Source organism: Myotis myotis, unplaced genomic scaffold (genome assembly GCF_014108235.1).
Source record: "Myotis myotis isolate mMyoMyo1 unplaced genomic scaffold, mMyoMyo1.p scaffold_m19_p_20, whole genome shotgun sequence".
In the NCBI taxonomy this organism is placed as follows: Eukaryota; Metazoa; Chordata; class Mammalia; order Chiroptera; family Vespertilionidae; genus Myotis; species Myotis myotis.
In genome coordinates this window covers 19,361,396-19,373,480 of record NW_023416325.1, presented here as the reverse complement: position 1 = coordinate 19,373,480, position 12,085 = coordinate 19,361,396, and the positions used below count along the sequence as shown (strand labels likewise).

The 12,085-nt window shown below is 51.2% G+C and overlaps 1 protein-coding gene across 1 annotated transcript; it reads left to right on the top strand.

Annotated features, from left to right (window-relative positions):
* Positions 1–9,363: 9,363 nt before the first annotated feature.
* Positions 9,364–9,787, top strand: HRK (harakiri, BCL2 interacting protein). Its single transcript, XM_036353375.1, has one exon. It carries the CDS (start codon positions 9,463–9,465, stop codon positions 9,736–9,738), a length of 276 nt encoding a protein of 91 aa, XP_036209268.1. The 5' UTR covers positions 9,364–9,462; the 3' UTR covers positions 9,739–9,787.
* Positions 9,788–12,085: the final 2,298 nt, after the last annotated feature.

Below are 12,085 nucleotides of genomic sequence, written 5' to 3'. Positions count from 1 at the left end.
CAATGCCATGTAAGACCTGATGTCTGTCCCTAGCCCACCTCGATAGCCTGATCTCTCAACACTTTCCCTCCTCACCTCTAAGCTCTAATCATCTCTCATGCTCTCCCTTGAATCTATATCATTCCTTCTCACCTGTACCTGCGGAACTCCTGCTTGGTTACATTTAGAGGTCACCTCCTTCAAGAAGCCTTCCCTGCCTTCCTCCTTCTCCAGACTGGGTTAAGATCTTTAAGTTGACTTCCGGTTCCCCATGTAGGCGGCTTGGAAGTCTCCACTCCATCCTAACATATAAAAAGCTGGACACACTGAAAAATCAACAACTCTTCTGGAACCTGTAAGAGTTGAGGAAACTGGGCAAACTACTGCTGTCAAGATGGGAGGAACAGACAGGTGAACATAGTCAGTCCTGGCTCACTGGAGCGGAAACCCATCAGCGGAAACCACCGAAGGAACCAGCGCCCCTTGTTATCAATTGTTCAAAATAATAGTGACAATGTATTCCATTGTATGCTTATGTATATCTACCTTATGTGTATGTGTGTGTTGGAAGGGAGGCACTAGGATTATTTTATTATTATAAGGTACTCACACTACCAGTGAAGTTGTATGCTGTTATTTGAAAGTGGACTTGGATTAGTTGTATATGTATATTGGAAACTCTAAGGCAACCACTAAAAAAAAGTCTAAAAAGACGTATAACTGGTATACTAAAAAAGGAGATAAAACGGAAACATAATCAATTAGAACCGCAAAAGGCAGAAAAAGAGTGGCAGACAAGAAATAGGAACAAAGAACAAAGGCAACAAATAGAAAATAACATAGACCATAGATATTGATCCAACTCTATCAATAATCACTTTCAACATCAATGGTCTAAATGCACCAAATTAAAAGACAGGGATTGTCAGAGTGGATCAAAAAATAAGACCCAAATATATGTTGTCCACTTTAAATATAAAGACACATATAGCCCTAACCGGTTTGGCTCAGTGGATAGAGCGTCGACCTGCGGACTCAAGGGTCCCAGGTTCGATTCCGGTCAAGGGCATGTATCTTGATTGCGGGCACATCCCCAGTGGGGAGTGTGCAGGAGGCAGCTGATCGATGTTTCTCTCTCATCGATGTTTCTGGCTCTCTATCCCTCTCCGTTCCTCTCTTTAAAAAAACAACAAACAATAAAATATATATTTAAAAAAAAGAATTCCCATTTTCAAGATGAGTTCTACCCTTCGTTGGAGGAATATGGTTACTTAAAAAAAAAAAAAAAGACACATATAGACTAAAAGTAAATGGATGAAGAAAATATATAAATACCTTGCTAACACACTGGCCAAGGCAAGATTACGTTTTAAAATATATATCTATCTCTGAATCTAATTCATGCCCTGCAATTCTTTACGGTATCCAGTAATTTTCAACCAGTGTGCTGCAAGAATTTTTAAAATATGCACACCTGACTATTTAGTCCAAGGCACTGACCTCTTTTCCCTTAGGTTGTCAAGTTAAAAAATGACAACAGCCAACATAACAATAGCTATCTTTTTAAAAATATATATTTTATTGATTTTTTACAGAGAGGAAGGGAGATAGATAGAGAGAAACATCGATGAGAGAGAAACATCGATCAGCTGCCTCCTGCACATCTCCTACTGGGGATGTGCCCGCAACCCAGGTACATGCCCTTGACCGGAATCGAACCTGGGACCTTTCAGTCTGCAGGCCGACGCTCTATCCACTGAGCCAAACTGGTTTCGGCTAACAATAGCTATCTTATATAAATGCTCTGTCTTGAACCATACATATGTAAGTCATATAATAGAGTTTCATCTTATTGGTCACATTGCATCATAAGGTTACGTCTGATTGGTTAATTCTTTTTTTTTTTAATCCTCACTCAAAGATTTTTTTTTTTAACTTTGAGAGAGAATGGGGAAGGGAGAGAGAGAGGGAGACAAACATCGATCAGTTGCCTCCCATACGCGCCCAACCGGATCGAATCTAAAACCTTGGTATGTGTCCTGACCAGGAGTTGAACCTGAAACCTTTTTGGTGCATGAGACAACACTCCAATGGACTGAGCCACCTGGCCAGGGCTAATTGGTTAATTCTTGGCACCAGACATCCTTACATATAAGTATAGGCACCTGATTTTTTAAAAGTCACTTTGGAGCAAAAAGGGTAGGTAATTATTCTATTTTTGTAAATGTAGGAAAATTATACCTTTTTATCAGATTGGTAAAAAAGTATTTTTGATGTGCTGCAGAATTTTAATGATTAGTTTATGTGTGCCACGAGATGGAAAGGGTTGAAAATCACTGCAGTATTCCATAGTACAAATATACCACATTCTGTTTATGCACTCTGCTCTTGAGAGATATTTTTGTTGCTTCCTACTTTGGGTTACTTCAAACAATGCCGCAATGAACGTCTCTGAGCACCACTGGGAGACTGGGAGACCTTCTCTAGTGCCCAGATACCTCATTGGCTCCTTCTCCCTCGCCAAGAAAACCCTGATTTTGTTTGCATACTTTGTGCCCAGTCTCAAGAAAGAAATCATACTGCGTCTATGGCAGGGATTGGCAAAATGTCCCTGTTAAGGGCAAGATAGTAAATATTTTAGGCTTTCAGCCATACCGTTCCTGTCACAAGTGCTCAATTCTGCTGTTACAGTATAAAAGCAAACATAGATGATACATGGTAAATGAATGGGTGTGATTGTGTTCCAATAAAACTTTATTTACAAAAACAGGCGATTCACCAAAGAAGATATACAGATAACAAACAAGCACATGTGAAGACCGTCAACATCACTAGCTAGTAAAGCAAAGTAAACCATGAGACACCTGTCAGAATGGCTAAAATAAAAGATAGCGACACCACCACCAAATGCTGGGGAAGATGCCGGGAAGCTGAGATCACACATCCATTGCTGGTGGCCATGTAACGTGAATGGTGTAGCCACCCGGGGAGACAGTTTGGCAGATTCTTAGGAAACCAAACATGCAACTATCATATGACCTGCAATTGCTTTGCTGGGCATTTATTCCTTTAAAGGGCCAGAGAGTAATATTTTAAGGCTTTGCAGGCCATCCCATTTCCGTTGCAGTTAATCCACTCCGCTGTTGTAGCACAAAAGCAGCCAGAGAGATAATGCATTAACGAGCGAACATGGCGGTGTTCCAATAAAATTATGACAAAAAACAGGCCAGGGACCTCATTGGTCCGCGCACCGCAGTTTCTCAGCACCTGCTCTGCCCTTGTTGTCCAGTAAGTAATAAAAGTCCTTCCGATTTAAATCTCTACCAGTTGGATTTTCGGTTAGTCCTACCACATGCATACTAACTGACCTATGGCGGGCAGGTTTTCTCACCCGCGGCACTATTGACATTTCGGGCCCCGTGACTCTTTGTTGTCTGTGTATTGTAGGATGTTAAGCAGCATCCCTACCTCCTACCAATTACAGGCTAATAGTACCCTTCAGTTTTGACAGCCAATAATGTCTCCAGACACTGCCACATGTCTCCTGGGGGCAGAACTGTCCCTAGTTCAGAACCACTGATTTGAGTCAGCAGCTGGAAATGGAATCACCTGTTCAAAGGCCATGTGCATGTTCCATTTTCCCAGGTCTGCCAAATGGATCTTTGGTGTTTATCCTCATTTAACCCCTCATCAGTATAATTTCAAGTCTACTGGTTCACTTGCTTATACTAAGCTCGGTTGCCATTAATAAAGCGATTATTGCCTGAGAAAAGGACAGTGTGTCTGAATTTTCACAGCAGGGGTGCAGATTTAATCAACCCCATCTCTTGTGACTCCAGTAATCAAGGCAGTAGGTTTTGGGGTTCCCCCCCTCCCTCCGAGACCCTAACAGCCAAGCCTAGTCCCGAAAGGAGGAGCCTACCCCGAAGAGCCGACCCCAGACCTAAACAGCTTAGCCCACCCCAAAGAGGCCAACCCAGACCCTAATTGCAGAACCCAGTCACCCAGGGTGGAGCCCAGACCCGAACAGCTCTAGCCAGTTCCAAAGGGAGTAGCCCAGCCCAAAATGCTGAAGCCCAGACCGGAAGGGACAAGCCGAGCCCCAAAGAGGCGAGTCCAGAACCGAACAGCTGAAGCCAGTCCCGAAGGGGGGAACCTCTCTCTCAAGAGCCCAGCCTCCCCCCTAAGCAAGCCCCCCTCTCCCAGCAGACCCCAGGGAGCCAGCCTCAGTGTGTCCCCGTGATTTCCACAGGCACCTCCCCCTGGAGAGTCAGCAGCCCTTTCAACCTCGGGCTCCCAGGCCAAGTGCGCTCATTTAAGGGTCCTTTCCTCTAAGGCCGTCTTGTGGGGACCGGGGCTTCCCCATGGCCGGGTCAATCTCATTGTAATGGACTTAGCCCGGGATGGCCCAGCCAAGGCCTAAGAGTCCAATCTAGTCCCAAAGACCCGAGCCTAACCCCTAAGACCCCAAACCAGCCCTGAAGGGTGGAGCCTAGCCCTGAGGAGCCAAACTCATACTCGAATAAGACATTAGCTTCTATTTAAGTGAGGTTTACCCTTTACAGGTAAAGTGTTGATGAGACGATAATTATGGGATGGCAGTATGTGTTTTTTTCCTCCCCTGCTGTGGACATTCATCTGCTGTTTTCTCTTTACTTACAACAAAAATGTCCTTAAGGGAGAGGTAGCAAATGCATCATTAGGAGATCCCTGAAGAAGGGGCACCCCATCCTTTCAGGTACCAGAGGGTGAAACAGGATAAATGTGAGAGATGAGAGCTGTCCTGTTCGGGGTGTACTGAACGGAGAGGACTTTCCTGGGAGTAACTGTGATGTCATTGAATATTGAACTCACTGAAATCTGAATCCCCTTGTTTTCCCAGTGGGTTTGGGTCAAGATCCCTGTTCTGTTTCTTAAGTGGAAGCTTAGTAATCCTGACATATCAACAAGGACCATAACTAACACTTACTGAGTGCCAAGCACTTCGCTAAACACTTGCTACATTCTCTCTTTTAATCCTCACAAAACCCAGTGAAATAGGTGGTGCTGTGATTATTATCCCCACTTTACAGATGGGAAAATGGAGGCTCAGACAGGTGAAAAACATGCCCAAAGTACCTGGCTATTGCCTGGTGGGACTAGGGTTTGAACCCAGGTCTCTCAGGCTCAGAGTGTCAAACCATTCTGCTATACCTCTGCTTGATTCAAGAACTCTGTTCACCAAGCCGACTCCTGGCATCAAACCTGGCCCTGGCATTAATACACGGCTTCAGGAAACACAGCTGTTCGGAGGAGGCAACAGCTGTGCATTCATTTACCACTTCACCAAGCCACATGAATTAAAACACCATAAGGTAAGGCTCACTCAGTCTCAAACACGAGGACAGGTAATTATTGTTTTAATTAAAGAAAATAAATTCCGCTCCCTCCTCCCCTTCCAGGTCAAAACACTTGAGTATTGATTTCTGTAGGAGGTAAAGGAATAAGTTGAGACAAGACATTTTTTTAAAGTTATTGGTTATATCAATTCTATGTACATCACGGTGTATGCCCGAAAGGAAGACAAATCAGGATGCTTTTCATTCATTCACCCATTCATTCAGAGAGTCTTTCTTTCAACACATATTGACTGAGCACCTGCTATGTGCTCATTTTAAGCACCACAGGAAGACTTCATGGACTAGACAAGCCTGTCTTATCTCTTCAGTCCGGAAGGTATCACATCCTTGCAACTGGTAGGGAAAGTTCTCTCTGAATGAAGGTATCAACTGGATTTCATGAACTCTTTCCCAAAATAACCCCCTAAAACAACTCCTCCCTTCAAGGTCTCCAACAGGGCCCAGAAGAGGAAGAAGGCGAACAGGTGAACAGCCCTGGAACTCAGCCCTTCTCAGGAACCCAGAGAGACATGCAAACACATGGCTGGCAGTCAAAGTGGCCTCAGTCTGGTGAGTATCTGTTTCTAGCATCCCTTTTGGGACTCCCCCCCCCCCCCACTTCTCATTGTCTCCACCCATTTGCTAAGGTTGCCGTAACCACGTGCCACAGACTGGGTGGCTTAAAGGACAGGAAATGATTTTCTCACCGTGGAGGCCAGAAGTCCAAGATCATGGAGTTGGCAGGATTGGTTTCTTCTGAGGCCTCTCTGCTTGGTTTGCAGATGGCCGCCTTCTTGTGCCCCTGGTATCTCTCCCTCTTCTTTAAAAAAAAAAAAAAATATATATATATATATATATATATATATATATGTATATATATTGATTTCAGAGAGGAAGGGAGAGGGAGAGAGAAATATTAATAATGAGAAAGAATAATTGATCGGCTACCTCCTGCACACCCCCTTCTGGGGATCAAGCCCGCAACCCAGGCATGTGCCTTTGACTGGAATCGAACCTGGGACCCTTCAGTCCTCAGGTTGACCCTCTGTCCACTGAGCTAAACCAGCTAGGACTCTCCCTCTTCTTATAAGGACACCAGTCATATAGGATTAGGGCCCCACTCTAATGACCTCATTTAACTTAATTAGCTCTTTAAAGACCTTGTCTCCAAATATAAGTCACATTCTGAGGTGCTGGGCTTAGGAATTCCACAGAGGAATGGGGGAGGGGAACACAGTCCAACCCATAACAGCCTCCCTCCCTCTTCCCAGGTCCCCAGTGGCGCCATAACCCTAAAGAGCAATAAATCATTTAAATGCTCTGCCTCAGTTTACTCATCCGTAATGCAGAACTAATACTAATAGTACCTAGTGCACAGGGCTGCTAGGAGGGTTAAGTGAGTTAATGAGTCTAAGGCACTGAGAACAGTGCCTGGCACAGGGTGAGCTCTGTGTAAGTGTTTATGAAATGAAGCACGGAAATATAAAACACATTTTTTCTAAAGTGTTAGGAGAGCATTATGTTGTTAGTTCCTTCCAACTCCTCCCCCGCCTCGCCCCCCCCCGCCCCCCCAAGAGTTTGCTTTTTCTGGACAATACACGGCATCAGTGACAGGATCACTAATTCACGATAGGGGAGCTGTATCTATTTGAGGGTGCGGGCCCTCCAGCATTCTTTGAAACACACTGTTTAGTGACTAGCGATCTACTCAAGAATATTAAGAGTAGCCAACATTTATTAAGCGCTAATGATATGCGGGGCACTATGCTCAGGGCTTTACCAGCGGTAACTCTGTGAAGGAGGTGCTCTTATTATTCCCATATTACAACTGAGGAAACGGGGGCTCCAAAAAGCCTCACCTGACGGCCAAGGTCCCCAGGTAAGAGAATGGCGAGATAGGCCAGACTGACTCCAGTGTGAGCAAATCAGAAGCGGAGCGTGTGTGTGGTGGGGGTCTCCTCTTCCTCCCCCCTTTTCCATCACCACCACCCCCCAACACCACCACCTCTCCCTTTGCTAAATGACGCGTCCCCATGGCCAAGGCTACACTCTCTTTGCTACAGGAAAAATCCAAGCGGCTGGGACCCGACCCAGCGCCACCTTGCGAGCCCAGCATTTCGAGGGGCAGGCTTCCAAACAGGGTAATAATCGTCCCATTAAAATCAATGTCCGTGAAGTGAGCCGTTAAAAGCGCGCAGATTAAAAAGGGGGGGAGGAGGGAATTGTTCAATTTAAATCCAAAGGGCTTTTTAAATAGACACTGTATCTTCATTCTTGGAACACGCTACACCGGGCAATGGATCGGGTCCCCTCTGCAAAGACTTGGGGGGATTAAGGAGGTGAGTCCCAGGAGAAGGGGGAAGTGGTTCTGGCCAGAAGCAAAGGGAACCAGGGCTTATCCAAGGCCCACTGCATGCCAGGTGCTTGGCACACATGTCTCTCGTTTAATCTCTGCCCCGATCCTGGGACGGAGGTATTATTATTCCCAGATCACAGGGGGCAGTATAAAGCCGTGGTTACCAGCTCAGAGCCCACAGCAGACGGCCCCAGTTTAGATCCGGATTCATTCCTCACTAACTGTGAGTTGGGCAAGAGGCCTTACCTCCCGGTGCCTCAGTTTCCTCATCTGTAAGATAGGCTCTTAACAGCACTCCCACCCCTAATTGTTGGGAGTTTTACTTGAGGCAGCCAGGCAGGGGCCTTAGCCCAGTGGCCTACATAGAAGGCACTCAGAAGTGCTGACCATGATTAGGGGCAAGGAATGGGGCTGGGCCACAGTAAGGGCCACCAAAGCAGAGCTGGGACATGAGCCTGACAAGCTGCAGGCCAAAGGGAAATCTCTCCTCCTAATAAATCCAGACCAAACTCAGTTTACTGTCCTGGAGAATCTTTTCCAAGCGACCAAAGACGCCTCAGGCCTTGGCAGCTCTGCCCAAGGAAAGCAGAGAATCAAGGCTCCTCCAGTTTTCTGAATCCCAATGAATTTAACATCAGAGAAGGTCTTTCTCCCCCCCCACCCACCCACCTCACCCACCCCCAATAATCCTGAGAGACCCCCACGCTCATCTGTAACTTCACTAGCAGGGACAACGCCACACTTTCTAGTCTGGGGGGACATAGGGCCTTCGGTTTGGAGAGGGGCTAGAATCCCTATGGACACCCTCACCCTGGCCCCCCGCCGACCCCTTAGGACCTCCAGTGCCATTAATTCGGGATCGCCACTAGAAACTGTAACCCAGCAGCAAAACAACATCCACAAAGGGCGCAGACAAAAACAAGTTCCTTCTAGAAGGCCCCTGGTGAGGACTTGGGGGTGCGAGCGCCCCGCGGGGGCTAAGGACCGACCCCTCTTACCCCCACCTGCCTCCACAGGCTTCTAGCTGCGCTGGGGGTGCGTTCGGTTCGGCCGCCCTGCGGAGAGGGGTGGGGGCGTGGATCGGTGTGTTCAAATCCTAAGCCTACAGGTGCCGAGTCAGACCTGAGAGTAGGCAAGTTGGGTTGCATCTGGCTCTCTCGGAAGATTTTGAACCAACCTACCTCCCTACCACAAAACAATGGCCTCGGTATATTTTTGAAGAACGCAGCCGAATTCGATTCAGCGTCATCCCAAACGGCAAACAAGCCTGCTTCCCTGGCCAAATCGGAACTGGAGCTGGATTTCGGAAAAAATGAAGGAGAAAACCTTTCCTTGAGCTCCACGCCTCAGCGGGGGTCCCCCGCGACCCCCCAAACCGGGGACCTCCGCGGCGGGGCGCCGGGTGGCGTCCCAGCGCGCCACGCTCCTCTGCTCCCGAACCGCACACCCCCTTGGTGCCGGCGCCGCTAGGGTTAAAAGTTACCTCTCGGTTTCTTCTGCCTGCAGCCCCCCCCCCCTCCCGGGGCCGGATGATGTAACCCCCCTCCTCAGCCCTCCCCGCCCCCCTCCACCATGTGACACTTTAATTAATAATAGCGCCGTCAGCACAACAAACGCACAACACAAGGAGAAACTTGGTGTCCAGGGGAGGCCCCCGGCGGCTGGAGCGCGGCGGAGGCAGGCGCAGAGGCCGGAGGCAGAGGAGGCGAGGGGCGGCCCGAGCTCGGGGAGGGAGCGAGGCGAGCGGTCATGTGCCCGTGCCCCCTGCACCGCGGCCGCGGCCCCCCGGCCGTGTGCGCCTGCAGCGCGGGGCGCCTGGGTCTGCGCTCCTCCGCCGCGCAGCTCACGGCCGCCCGGCTCAAGGCGCTCGGCGACGAGCTGCACCAGCGCACCATGTGGCGGCGCCGCGCGCGGAGCCGGAGGGCGCCGGCGCCCGGCGCGCTCCCCACCTACTGGCCCTGGCTGTGCGCGGCCGCGCAGGTGGCGGCGCTGGCGGCCTGGCTGCTCGGCAGACGGAACTTGTAGGAACGCGGGGCTTCTTGGTGGGGCCGGAGCCGAGACCCAGCCGGAGCAAGCAACAGGTACGCGAGCCGGCCAGCGAGCGCCAGGGCGCGGCGGCTGGGGGCTGGAGACGCTGGGCTGGCCTGGGAGCCGGAGAGCCACAAGTTGAGCTTCCTTCCCTTCCCATCTCCTTCTTCCTCTGCTTCCTTCTCTCACAAGGATCTACGTGTCCCTCCTATCCAGCCCCCATCTCTCCTTCCACGTGTCAGGCCCACCGTTTCTGTCCCCTTCTCTTTGACTCCTTCAGCGCATCTTGCCACTACCTCCAGTGGGATGGCTAGGGGAGGACTTCGGCCTCCACACCCCCCACCAGCCGCTCAAATCAACACACAATACGAGAAAAAAGTGTGCTTGCTGTGACAACGTAGTTACAAGCCACGCCAGATAATTATAATCTAGCGCTGTTTCAAGACAAGTCCCCCATCCTCTTCCGAGCCGCCTGGCGGTCCTAAGTCGCCACAGTCTCCATCAGCTCCACTCCAAGCCCGGTTCCTCTAAGTGTCACTTCTCCAGTTTCTGTTCCCCAGTCTCCCGCGCCCAGAGCGCATCTCCATCCTTCCTCCCTCTCCGGGTTGCTAGCTGGCGCTCTTTCTCCCCAAGGCCCGCGCACTTGGCAGTTTCCCTTCGCGTTGGCAACTTCTTCGCTGCTTCTCCAGCGAGGTGTCCCGTGTAAGGAACGTGGCCCACTCTTCACCAGGCGGTTGGAGCTGGGGTGGAGAAGGAGATGCCCCCCGAAGTGGGCTGGGATCGGAGGCTCTTAGGGAAGCTCCCATGGGGGGGGGGGGAGCCTTAACGAAAGAGCATTTAGTGAGCTCCTCTGGGTGCTATGCCCAGATTAGGAAGGGAATGTTGGAGACCCTGCTAGGCACTGCGCGGTGGTGGGGGTGGGGAGTGAGTAGTGAGCACCTCGTGTGTTTGGTACTAGTGGGATAGGTACTGATCACCTACTGTGCGCTAGGCCCGTGGGGTTGGGGAAATTATTGAGGACCAGCTGTGCGCCTGGCACTGAGTTAGGCGCTTCGGGGAAACAAACGTGTAAGGAAAGTCTTCTTTTCAGATTCTGGAATAGAGAGGGGAGCTGCAGAGAATGGGGTGGGGGAATCAGGCTGAGCCCACCATAGGTGAGTCTCGGGCCAGAGGGTGAAGGTCGAAGGTGAGAGAGCCAGCCACTCCGGGATGCCGAGGCCCACTGATGCCGAGCCACGCGCTGACACTCCGGGAAGCTGGCGCGGCGCCCGCAGGCGAGGCCCGAGCGTCTGCGCCCTCGGGGAGAGGCGGCAGCCGGAGCGTGGGGGGTGGCAGCGCCCCGGGAGCTGCGGGGGTGCGCGGGGTGTGAGCCGGGAGCGCGGGCGACAGATGTCTCGTGGGCCGGCGCAGCCCGGGCGCTGGTGAAGAGAGGCGCGCACTTCGGGGCGCACCCTGCCCGGCTCCCGGAGGTCCCATCCGCGATTACTCCTCGGGAGAGGGGCTCCCTCAGCCGGCAGCGGCCAGGCTGCGGCTGCCAAGTCCCCAGGGGCCGAAACAACATTTTTGGACCGGGCGCAGGGAGCAAATAAATAAATAAATAAATGGACTGGAGAGAGACCCTGAGCTTGAAGCCCAAAGCGTGGGATTTGGAAAAAGGTGGAAAGGAAGGGAATGAAAACAGGCGGCGAGACGGGGAAAGAAAGGAAGGTCGGGGGAGCTGGAGAACAAGTGGCAAGATAGCGGGAAAGTGGGTTAGAAGAAAAGATGGAAGGAAGCGCCAGCCGGTAGAAAGGGGAGGAGGCTGGGACAAGGCTTCCTCCTGTCTTGGGGTCCAGGTGAGGTTCGGGAAGGCGCTTCCTTCCCAGGACGGGGCGGTGCGGGATGCTGGGCAGCCCACCCAGGGGGCGGGGAACCCGGGAGCTGGGCCTCTCTGTGCGCCCCGGGCTGGGGTGCCCCCAGGACTCCAAGGAGGAGGTGGTGCGTGGCTGTGGCCTCGCCCGGGCTGCAGGTGAGGGGCGGAGAGGAGCTTCGCTCGTGCGGCGGGTTAGAGTTTATTTCCCCTTCAAGCCCTGCTTCTGCCCCAGAGTTCCCTGCTGCGTCCTGACTTAAGGCCACCCCCTGCTCGTCCCCCAGCCACGCATCCTCCAGGAATCTCACGCCTGGGATGCCCTGACCCCAGGACGCACGCCCCTTTCCTCCAGCGCCACCCCTCACTCCCTGGGACGCCTGAGCTCCCTCCCAGCCTTGGTTCCTAACCAAGGGACTGGAGTTCTCTGCAGCTCAGACTTTTTTGTGCTTTTGGCTCAACTGGGAGACCCATCTTTCCCCAGCCTCGGGTAAGATA